Source organism: Heliangelus exortis, chromosome 1 (genome assembly GCF_036169615.1).
Source record: "Heliangelus exortis chromosome 1, bHelExo1.hap1, whole genome shotgun sequence".
Classification (NCBI taxonomy): domain Eukaryota; kingdom Metazoa; phylum Chordata; class Aves; order Apodiformes; family Trochilidae; genus Heliangelus; species Heliangelus exortis.
In genome coordinates, this window is record NC_092422.1 from 81,823,516 (window position 1) to 81,836,404 (window position 12,889).

Here is a 12,889-nt window from a genome sequence, read left to right on the forward strand (position 1 = left end):
CAGTTCTTAAGTTTAATCACTGGATTGGTGTATTTCATGCATTATTCAAGGATGGTCCAAATAACAACAGTATAGTTTCCTCATCCATCTAAGTTTCTGACAAATAGATATGAATCTGGGAAGACAGGATACTTTCTAGGCCTTAACCTACTAGAAAATCATATGGAAAGTGCTAAGGTGACTTACACGGCTGCACGTTAAAAACCATTCAAAATACAAGGCTTGTCTGCAGTTTCAAATCAGCAAGCTCATCTTAGAAATATGTTAAACCTCTTCTTCTTCAAAGTGGACATACTTAGAACTTCCTTTTCATACTCTACAGGCAAATGTATGTACAATGTCTGTATAGCACTTCAGTAGTTTTTTGCAATTTTATCTCTCTTTCATATGGAAACCTACTTTTACTGTCATAATTTATTACAGCCTTTGGAAGTGACCTCAGCCCTGATAACTCATGATTTTCTTTAGTACTCACTTTTGGAGCTGTCATCTGTTCTTTAATGAAATGTGTGTATGTCAGTGGGGAATTTCAGATGAGGAATGGTGGGGTTTTTTTAGTTTGAGGAGGTTTTCAGAACAATTCAGTGGAGCATAATATACTCAACAAATGTGGGATTAGAGTTTCTAAAAGTTATGCATCTAGTCTAAGCAAGTCGTCCTTGTCCTTGTTTCCAGTGTGTTGTCAACAAAGGAAAGCTGACAGTTTCAAGATAAGGACAAAAAGCTTTTTAAAGGTATCTCTCTTTCTTATCCTTGATATAGACTATATAGTAACAAGAAAAGTGCATCATGCTCAAGGGAACTGAATCAAACTGACCAGAACTATGGTGCATGCAGTTATATTCCACTCTGTGTTATTAAGAAGTCTTAATGTCCATTTCCATTTCACCAGTCATACAATGATAACACAAAGAAATCTCAATATTAATGAGATAATAGAATGGGGAAAAATGAGATGATTTGGGCTTAAATCCAATCCGTTTTGACAGATGGCTAAGAAAAATAGATGCATTTTGGTAGTACACTGATTTCTTTTATCTGGTTTTAAAAATATCAAAATTTTAAACTTCTATTTCTTTTTTAATGTATTACAGTTCACATAAAGGAGCTGGGCAAAATTAAGCAAATATTTTTTCATTGACATTTTGATGACAGGTATGGATTAATTTCTTTATTTTTGAAAGAAAATTATTTTTATGGCCTCTCTTTTTAATCCGTAAATCAGCACAACATAAGCAGAGGTAAAACTGTAATCTATTGTAATCTTTCAGTGTTGAAAATGAATGATTTCTCTTCAACTAGAAAGCTAAACTAATTTCAGACTAAGTGCTGTTTCACAGAGACAGACATAAAAACATTTGAAGTGACAACTATTATACATTAAAAATTAACTGGAATGACTTTTTTTAATATGGATTGTGTCATCTCTGAAAAAAAAGTTAATAACCCAAGAAAGTAATCAACACTATAAAGAGAGATCAGAAACTAAAAGAAGAATAAAATAATGGGAAGTTTACTAAGGTTGTATAAGACTGTCCTAAAAATGAAATATGTCCTACACAATTATGCAAAGAAAAAAAATTAAAACCATACGACAAACTGCTGCAAGAACTTGACTGTCACTAACTGACAAAATGATGCTTTTAACATACCTGTTTAGAATTGCTCTCCACCTTCTGCTCAAGGCTATCCCAACGCTGGGCAAAAGTTTCAAGACGGCTTTCCAGCTTTTGAGCCACTGCTTTATTTTTTACAGCCGCAAGAAGGTCTTGGCTGAGCGATTTCAGCTTAGCCATCATTTGCCTTTTCATTTCTAGATCTCCTTTGAGGATCTGTTAAACAATGTAATAACAGGAAGCCCAGTAATTTATACAGAAAACAACAAACAACCCAACAAGCTCAGAGGAAAAAATCCTAAAGAGAGAATGATAAAGAAGCAAAAATGGATACTTCATACAAACTCCTATACTTCCATGATGTGTTACTGGAAAAACTGCTGGCAGAGCTGACACATGGAATGGACACATTACATTCCAAAAAGCAATACAACCTGACAGGAAGAGCAACTCCGGACACTACAGCATGTAGTGGCAACATAAATCAAAAAGCTAGCAGCTGTGTGACATTAGTAACTTTAAAACTGCACTGTTAATAATTATATTAACATTTCAAACAATGCTTCTTTAATTTATTTTTTTTTTTGTACTCTGTCATATATTGCATATTAAAACTGACTGGAAAATAATGTTTTAGAGAAAATTAGTATTTGTCTCCAAACAAGGAATAAAATAAAATTTAAAAAAAAAAAAAAAAAAAAAAAAAAAAAAAAAAAAAAAAAAAAAAGAGAGAGAAAGATCAAAGTCAGTTTGATTTTGGAATCATATTTCTCATCTTCCTTGGATCTCAGCAGGCTCTGCTACAAGGCAGAAATCTCAAAGGGAATAGAGAAACCTCAGGAACCCCAGGAGCTCTGCAGATTGTCAAGGAAAGGGCCCTACTGCTGGGATCCTGGAAACTCCCGTTTACAACCTCTGCAAGCTTCCATACAGCTTGAACACATAGATGCTAACAGAAAATGAGAAATTTTCAGTCTTCCCATCTCTACTGCAGTAAACTGCCAAGGGATATTGAAACTCCTGAGATCCATGCACAGAAACCTCTCTAATATGTAGGCTGTTCACTGACCAAAGTGTCATCCATACCTTCAGTTCTTTCTTGGGTTGATATTTGAATGCCTCTACTGGTTCACACCACTGATTTTCGTACCTTAAGCATTCATTCTCTATATCCTAATCTATGTTAAGAATGGCAAACTTGTGAACTCTCTATGCAGCTGAGGATTTCAAACTGACCCCCAAAGCATTTCCTATGCATTTGGAAAGTGATAATTAAAGAAATATTTTGATAACAGAATTTATTCTGCATATACTTCTCTGTAGTCATGAAATCCAAAACTAAATGAAATCTCTGTAGTCATGAAATCCAAAATCTAAAACACAGCTCAGTACATGAAAGTTTCACAGTCTTGGTAAACCCTACTCTTGCTATTCAGATGGGTTTTGAAATGTCATAATTACTGATGTTAAAGCTAATATCACAATTTAAATTGACAACTCTAAGAAAATACATACTTCATATTTAAAAATCTGTATAGTAGAAAATAGGACAGAGTAAATGTAAAACAAATTACCATTTTAAAATTGCAAGTTTTGCTATATTTGGTTTATTTGGTCTACACTGTCAGAAAAAGCACATACGCTGACTGAAGTAATCAAAAGCATTGCCCTATGAAAAATGATTAGTGAATGCTGAGCAGCAGAGCTGTATTTCTAACCTTCACAGCTGACAACAGCTGTACAATACACACATGAATTCAGCATCAATCCTAGATATATGGAACACAATCAGCAAGTGAAACCAAAAGGAGAAAGATAGTAAAGCCTCCTTCCTGCCAAAGGTACCGCTCACTACTACCCAAAATAGTTCTGTGATAGCTACAGTTAATCTCATTTACAGTAAAAAATACACTAGGGGATTCTGTTTTCATGATTCCTTACCAAACACCTGCAAATGTGCTACAGTAGCCAATAATATCATCTGGTTTTGCTTTCTTAATGTACAAAAACTGACCTAATATACTAATGGGCTAGCAACAAAGTATGTGATTTATCAGCCTGCAAGAGAATAAATAGTAATGTTTGCTTTATGAAATTAATTGTAAAATAACTCAGTCATAACTTCTGTTCAGTCTATACTGTAAGCTACAATATTAGAACATTATGCTGTGTGCTCCTTATTTGTTTGCAATGTGTTTCCACTAGTTGATTCTTGTATTCAAGTTTTTAATTATTACTGGTTTCCTTTTCCTCAAGCCTCACCAAAAACTTATGTATCATCTAACTCTTTTTCTTCTAATAAGTAAAAAAATTTGCATTAAGAGAAACAAGTGAAGATTTAACTCTATATTAATGGAGTAATAACTATAAATACATAGACCTAGGATCTCTGCAATAGACCTCAACATATTTTGTGAAGGAACACCACCAGCAGCTAAATTTCACAGGCTGTTAAAGTTAGGCACAGGACTTAAAAACAACCTTTCAATCCTGTGCAATATAAAAAATGGAAGAAAAGTTAGTATTAATATGTGTAAAAATTAGTAAAGCCTAAGTTTTTCTGACCTTTAAACTAAGAAAACCCCAAACAGTTAATGACTAAGGAAATAAATTTTCATATGCAATACTGAATTAATCTTCTGAAACAAGCTACTCAAGAATATTAAAACCCACACAGCTCTTGCAAAAATAGCTTTATGTGAATAAATTCTTACAATAGATGAATTATGAAGAAATCTAAATTATAACAATTTTAGCGTGATACTAGAATGGGTGCATTGTTACGCTCACACAATATGTATTTTACTCATTGATTTCAATAACACGGAAACGTGACTGCAAGAGCTAAGGGAAAAAGCATCCATACTGTGTGTATATGGAAGATTTTGGCAGCAAAGCAGCTGCAACAGAGGCTTCTGTGACACCAGGGGCTCTGCTCATGTTGGACAGAACCAGTTCCAGCTGGCTCCAAAACAGATCCACTGTGGCACAAAGCTGAGCCCATCAGTGACTCCAGTGGCTATTCTGTGATAGTATCATTAAGAAAGGCTTAAAAATGCTACACAGCAGCTCTAAGGGGGAGTAGTGAAACAAATGTGAGAAAAACAGCTCTACAGAAAACAAGGTCAGGGAAGAAGGAGGAAGAAGAGGTGCTCCAGGACCTGGAGGAGAGATTCCTCTGCAGCCCAAGGTAAAGACTATGGTGATACAGGTGGTTCCCTGCAGCCCATGGAGGACCCCATGTTGGAGCAGGAGGATGTGCCTGAAGGAAGCTGTGACCCTGTGGTGAGTCCACACTGGAGCATGCTCCTGGCAGCAGCTGTGGCTCCAAGAAGAGGAGCCTATGCTGGAGCATGTCTCCTGGCAGGTTATGTGGCTATGGTTATGAGGGAGACCCATGTTGCAGCAGTCTGCTCCTGAAGGACTGCACCCCATGGAAAGGCCTCATGCTGGAGCAATTCATGAATAACTGTGACCCACGGGGAAGGGTGTACATAGGAGCAGTTCATGAAGGACTGTCTACTGTGATTGGGACCCCACACTGGTGTTACAGCAGAGACAAAGTGGTATCAAAGTGGCAACCATTCCCCATCCCACTGGTCCATCCAGTGGGGTGGGGAAAGGGTAATAGAATCATAGAATAAAATCATAGAATAGAATCATAGAATTGGCTGGGTTGGAAGGGACCTCAGAGATCATCAAGTCCAACCCTTGATCCACTACCGCTGCAGTTACCAGCCCATGGCACTGAGTGCCACATCCAGTCTCTTTTTAAATATCTCCAGGGATGGAGAATCCACCACTTCCCGGGGCAGCCCATTCCAATGCTTGATCACCCTCTCAGTAAAGAAATTCTTTCTAATATCCAACCTAAACCTCCCCCGACACAACTTGAGACCGTGCCCTCTTGTCTTGAATAGAGAATTTGGGAATGAAGCTGAGCCTGGGATAAGGGCAGGTTGTTCTAAGGTTGTTGTTATTTTTCATTACTCTGATTTTGTTGGCAATAAATTAAATTAATGTTCCCCAAGACCAGTCTGTTTCACCTGTGACAATAACTGATGAGTGATCTCCCTGCCCTTATCTTGGCCAATGAGCTTTTCATCTTATTTTCTGCCCCTGCCTTGCTGAAGAATGGTTTAGTGAGCACCTGGCAGCCAGCCAAGACTAAACTGCCACAACATCCTAATCCTCAGAACATTGCCAATCTTTCTTCTTTAAGATGGATTTTGTCTTTCACTGTCCAGAGTGTATCCCAGCCTCCATACTTTAAAGTATTCTGACATAAAATTGCATATTCAAGTTTAATGTATTTACTTTTATTAAAAATATTGTAACTTGACTGCTTCTCCCAGTGTAGGGGAACCATAGCTGAGAAAGAATGAACAGAAAACTACTATTTGTCAGTAATGGTGATTCTGCAGTCAAATCATTAGAAAATATCAAATTTTGAAAAACACATGCTTGCTTATACAAAGTCAAACAATCAGAATTTGGGCTGCCAAAATCTTCTATGGACATTTCTGTTCAGGAAAAATCTTAAACTTTCTGTTTACTCAAATTACTGTTAGAAAATATTTGTATACCGACTATCAGTTAAAAAATCTGGGTAAATTAAAGCTTATTTTTAAGCTTTAAGTGATAGTGCTTAGTCTCACAACCTCTGCATTAACTAAAATTAACAGTGCATTCCTTCCCACTTGAGAAACATGAAATAAAATTACTGTGAAGACACTGATGTATTTCTGCACCTGCAAGCAGCAATAAAATCCCGATTTCTTCAGAAGAGCTGTGAACTGAAAACATTTGTGAAAACTACTTGCTGCTCTTTCTTATTTTACCTTAAATTTGTTACTATATGATGTCATCATTAATGTGATGTAAGAGTCAACATTTTTTTATACTGTGAATAGGATCTCAACACACCTATTTCACCTCAGGTGTTTTAGAAGTTGCTTAGAACCCTGTCAGGGTTTTAGAATTTCAATTGAACTCTCATAATGCTAAAAATTCTAATGAAACACCACCCAAAATTTCTTTTAGGCTTAAGAGACTGAAATTTAGCTAAAGAAGACGACCTTAATCTTGCCAAGTTGTGCATATAAAGAGGCAGGAAAAACAGGCTGGAAGCTCCCATTTACTATGTTATCAAACTTTTAAGTTCTTAAGATTTAACAGGACAAATTAATGCTTTTTCCTGATGAAAATGATTAGACAACTGAGAGACTGAGCTACCAGAACTGGCAATATTATAAACACTTTTATATTAGTAAAAGAAGGTATTTTTATTGCCTCACAGATTCATAATTCTGGAACCAACTGGTAAAATTATAAAAGTGAATTTTTGGGCAGCTTCTCCGTTACTACCTCCAAACACTTTTTTTACTCTCATATTCAAGCATTCAAGTTTTATGAGGGTCTGTCAATGCTTTCATGAGAGTACTGCTTAGCAATTTCAGCTGGCAATATGATTAACTTTATAAGAATGGGTATTTCATTAACCAAATGGAAGGCAGGCAGGAACGAAAGCAGGAAGAAAGGGTGTGGTAGCATCATAATTACAGTGTTTTAAGATTATGATGACAATCATACTTTGGGGTCATGAGTTCTGGAAAAAAAAGACAAATATTAACTTCTTAGACATTTTATGAATCAACAGGGACACTTACCACTAATTCTCTACAAGCTGCAAGGGATTTATGAACTAAACAATAAATCTGTATCAATTTCATTCTTTTAAAAAGACAAAAGACAAAATGTATTTGTTTATGTGATGATAAAATACAGTAAATTTTTAAAATATCACAGTTTCTTAAACTTCAGAAACATCATGGTATTTTTACTGACCAAAAGCTCAAATCTTTTTACTTTTCTACTTTTAATATAGCAGGATTAGAAGGACATCAATTCTAAAGTAACTTTTAACATAAATACATACAAATAACGTAAAAAATTATTTTTGTGCCTTCTGTATAACCAAATAGGCAATTGAGAATTGCTCATAAATAAAAACATAGTACATGAACTTGTAAAATGTAAAAAGTCTTAAAATAATGCAAGATGTTTCCCCACCCTTGTCTTCACCAACATGAATAATATTTCAGTTTAAATAGGTTATCAATGAAGTTCCAATTTACAGCAATAATATTTTACCTCTTTTCTTATCAAAAGGATGGACATAAATTTTTCTTTTCCTCTAAATGCATAAATAGTCATCGTGACATCCATAATAGCACATATCGTGTCGTTTTCCTTAGAAAGGTCTTAATTCTTTAAAACCATTTGCATGTCTAGTCTGTGACAGCTTTTCCAGTTCTACAGGCACAGCAGCTTTCTAGGACAGTCAGACCTATGTTCCCAAGACTAAGATGATGCAGAATAGAGTGCTTTCTGAAGACTGAGGGAGAAGATGAGTTGAAAAGGGTGCATTTAATGTGCATAACTAGATTCCAGAAATACAGTTGAGGTATAGGTGTAAAGTAATACTAATGTCAGCATTTCACAGTTTTTGAGTTTTCAGGTTCAAGGACTGTTTAACAGGTTTTGCTGCATGTACTTACTCATATGCATGTCCTCATACATATACATACATATTTTTAAGACAAACAAATGCTATTTCATTGCATAATCTTCTGATTGAAGAGACAACCAGGGAAAAGTATATGTACATATTGGTTTCTTTATTAGCAAGGTCATGGACCATCCTATTCTGTTCAGGTGAGACAACATCCATTCCCAAAGTATGAAACAGCTGTTTAGCTGCTTTTTTAAAGCATACCATCTGTAAATGGGATGAAGCCACATGCACTCAGACTCATGAATAAGAAAGTTAAACATAAAATAAAAAAATGCAAAATACATACAGCTAATTGATGTAGATTGGTCAGCATTTCGTTTTGATCTTTAAAGCCAGTTGTATGAATTTTTCTCACAGCATCTTCTTTCTCAGTAAGCCATGCATCAAAAAGGCACTGAAAGAAAATTGGAGAGAAAAGAATGGAAAGGTTTCAGACAGGCTTTCCCCAGTTTAGCTCTCTGAAGAATATTCCAATTTATACCTGCTAAAACTACTCACCTGTTCTTCTGCAAAGTGCTGCCATTTACGAAGAATATCTTGCAGAAGGACCCATCGGTCTTCTGTCCATCTGCAGATGGCTGCCCACCGTTTGCCAAAGTGCTAGAAAGAAAGAAGTACATAATACAGGTTTCATTTTGTTTACCCCCCATTTTTATGTATTTTTTTTTAAACAAGTCAATCTGATGTTCCTATGGCCTTAAAGATTTGTCTGAAAACATTTTCATAACTCATTTTTTACAGCCTGAAGCCCTTAAAACATGTTGCATGTTACACCGAGATGGATCATACCACCATTCAAAATATAATCAAAATGGAAAGAATAGAAATAGCAATACAGCTAAAAAGTCAGAATTTTAATACCCATCTACAGACAAATTTTTCCATTAACTCTCAGGTACTATACTCTCAAAATAACCTCAGTTTCAAAACTTTACAATGCCCAAAATATAATTACATGAAATGGAAGTACAGTGGCCCAGAGACATGATCAAAGCAAAGAAGTATGTGGTTCTTAAGTTGTACCATCAGTGCAGTTGGTCAAATTTCTTACCTCTAAAATCTGCAAGATATTGCATACTACCAAATTAGCTTTTAATCTTCTTCAAAAGAATATCTTGAAAGAGAAAAAACAGCTTCTTAATTTTTTTCATTTTTTTTTTTATTTTCTCAATGATCCTTTTTGGTCCCTGCCAACTTGACATATGTTACGATTATATATTTTCATATTTACATATTTTCCACAGGGGTTTGGATTGAAAGTGTAATTGTATTTTCTATAAGGAATAAAATCATTTCATAATGCCCTGCATAGGAAATGAAAGGTAAAATTACAGGAAATTTGAATTTATGGCTCTTTAAATTATTTTTTTTTTTTTTTGCAGACTGAACAGGAAGATGTCATGCCACTAAGTTACATCGTAGTAAAATAATGCTAAGTAAAAAACTTGGCAATTATTAAACATCTCAAATATTTTACACAGGAACACACTCACTGCATAAATATGAAGTAGGTTTTGAAGAATTTTATTTGTTTGCTTTTTTTAGGCTTAATACTAGGAGCATTTTTTGGTATATATTTGGGATTATGTCATGGGCTTTTTCTTTCTTTCCTAATTAGACCCCTTCCAACCCCTAACTTTCTATGACTCTATGATTTTGTGACTTTTGAACAAGTTCCAAGCCTAAGTACTATATTTTCCCCTACATAACCTTTCCTCTCACTATTACAGGAGGAAAATATCTAAATTTCTAAAATTTTACATATACAGACTGTGAGGTGAATCAGACTTGGTTGGTTTCATGCCAGATTTACATTGAAATTTGTGAATTCTAATAATGTACAGCATTTAAAATATACACTCACAATTTTTATTGAATTATTCATAAGTCATTCCAAAATTTAGCATCAGTTTTCAGTGTAGATCAGAATAAATGATACTATACAATTTTAACTAATAGTTCGCAACTGTCTGAAATTTGAATTCTCATACAAGTCAAATATAAGGACTCTGACAAAAAAAATACATTTTATTCAAACAGGACCTTTAAAAAGAATTAATGGACTACCACAGACTCTATATTTTTCTGATGAATATTTAATTTTTAAAGTGTGCGATACTGTGAGTTATACAAGCTCTTACATCTCTGTCGTGCAAAGGGACTTATAGAAAGGATATATATACTTGTATATACATGTATGGATGCAGAGGAAAACTTGGAAGTTGGTGAAAGCCCACACTAATCAACACAAATAAATAACAAACAACCTGTTGGTAGGTACACTGTCAGGTACTTCTCAGTTACTTAATTTCTCCATACGTTGTATTTGATTGCTTAAATTTAAGGGATGTTAATCATAAACTAAGCCTCAAACTAGTTTTCTACATCTATGTCTATCTGACTCTATCAGACTTCTATAATACTGGGAGGTTTTTTATGTCTTCTAAATCTTTTATAAAAGCAGTGAATATTTCAGTATTTATAAGAACCTTTATACCTAGGTAATTTTTATGTATCTCACATTCAAGAATCTGACTTCTTTCTTAATAGACCTTGCAAAGAAATACAGTTTTGTCTCAGCATCATCAGTAATATCTTCATCAATTTGCCTTTGTCACTGTTATAGACTTTCAAATATATTTTTTGTTTGCTCACTTAGAAAACAACAAAACATCAAGAGCACAAGAGCAAATATCTGGCTTGGCATTCACTTTAAGAAATGCAATGATCTGCATACTATATTGATGTAGTCTTGCTACATCAATACAAAATGCTATTTTCAGCATATGATTCCAAAGAGGCACAAAAATTGCCATTTTAATTTGCCTCAGTAATTTGACATTAATAAAATAAGTAAAATGACTAAGTAACTGCACTGATAGGAGGGTTAGTACTGTGATCTGCCTTAAACGTGCTATTTCTCATGAAAGATCATAACAAAGCATGACATAAAGATATACTGTTTGGTTGAGTAGGTTTAAGACACAAAGTTTCAAGTCAGAAATACCATGGCAGGACTGTCTATTTATAAAGTAGATATTGACAAGAAGGCTCTACAGAAGGATCTGGACAGGCTGGATCGATGCACCCGAGGCCAATTGTATGAGATTTAACAAGGCCAAGTGCCAGGCCTGTGTAATGTTACACCCTTGGGAAATACTGGCTGGAAAGATGCCTGGTGGAAAAGGACCTGAGAGTACTGATTGACAGATGGCTGAACATGAGCCAGAAGTGTGCTCAGGGGGCAAAGAGAGCCAAGAGCACCCTGGCTTTGATCAGAAGTAGTGTGGCCAGCAGGAGAAAAGAAGTGATTGACCCCCTGTACTCAGCACTGGTGAAGCCACACCTCAAATCCTGTGTTCAGTTTTGGGCCCCTCACTACAAGGATGGTGAGGTGCTGGAGTGTGTCCAAAGAGGGCAGCTGAGGGGAGACTCTCTCTCTATGACTACCTGAAGGGAGGCTGTAGTGAGGTGGGGATCAGTCTCTTCTCCCAAGTAACAAGCAATAGGACAAGAGGAAATAACATCAAATTGTGCCAGGGAAGGTGGGTATTAGGAAAAATTTCTTCACTGAAACAGTTTTCAGGCACTGGAACAGTGTGCTCAGGGAAGTAGTGCAGTCACCACCCCTGGAGGTCTTTAAAAGACATGTAGACACAGTGCTTCAGAACATGGCTTATTGGTGAACTTGGCAGTGCTAGATTAATGTTTGGACTTGATGATCTGAAAGTTCTTTCTCAACCAAAGGGATTCTATGATTCTATGACTACTAAATCACACAGTGCTCAGCTTAACCTCTGTGTTCACATCAAATTGTAATTGATGCAGTAAGTAGCCTGTGGTGTCCGGAAACTCAGACTGCATCTGCGGTTTCCCTATACCTGGGAAAGCAAATTTCCAGAGAAACTTACTGAATCCAGATTATAAAGTAAACTGCCTTCCTGCTCCCTTGAAACGCTTCTTTTTACAGACCTAACTGGAATTTTCAGAGAAGTCTGCATGTAACAGAAAATTTTCCTATATTGAGCAGACTCCCAAAGAATACTCCTGATGACTTATGACTACAAAAAAAAAGAAGATAAAATATTTCTAGTCTGTGAAAAGGTCAAAGTAAGGAAATATGAGAACAGGATAAAATGAGTAAAAACATGATTCTTGGGAACACTGGAGTGAAGGTATAAAAAGTGACATAAGAGACCTCAAGTCTGCAACTAACAGAAGAGGGTTTTTTTGAAAGATGATTTTCTAATAAATTATCCACTCTTTAAAATACTGAGAAATTGATATATGGTTTCACCTATATGCAAAATAAACTTAAAATTATTTAGCACATTTATAGAATTTCACCCAAGTAAAATAAGCATTGTACATAATTGTAAAGTGCCTCATATTTTCTGAAATATTTTTACAAGAACTACCCATAGATCATTATCATCATTCAAAGTCTAGTAACCTGAGCAATATGAGTATAAAAGAGACAGTGTAAATTACATACTCAGCTCCTTTTCTTCATCACAGAAAAAAGGCCATCAAGAAGTATTTGATACATCTAATGCAGATCTCTTTTCAGCACAGACCCTGAGCCCTGGGGAGTGCTCTAATTTGAGATAGACCATAAGAGCCCTTAAAGGACCTACTGGCTGCTGGGTATAATTAGAGAAAAAACTCCCTGTCATCAAGGCTTCTGTATGTTATA

The 12,889-nt window shown here is 35.4% G+C and overlaps 1 protein-coding gene across 12 annotated transcripts in view; it reads right to left on the minus strand.

Annotated features, from left to right (window-relative positions):
• Positions 1 to 12,889, minus strand: part of DMD (dystrophin) — a 1,120,784-nt gene that overhangs the window by 669,539 nt on the left and 438,356 nt on the right. For all 12 annotated transcript variants that reach the window (XM_071750505.1, XM_071750583.1, XM_071750574.1 and 9 more), the window contains 3 exons: positions 8,692 to 8,793; positions 8,480 to 8,587; positions 1,653 to 1,832 (listed from right to left, as the gene is read on the minus strand). In XM_071750505.1, the coding sequence (XP_071606606.1) occupies positions 1,653 to 1,832; positions 8,480 to 8,587; positions 8,692 to 8,793 (390 nt within the window). The remainder of the gene's footprint in view (positions 1 to 1,652; positions 1,833 to 8,479; positions 8,588 to 8,691; positions 8,794 to 12,889) is intronic.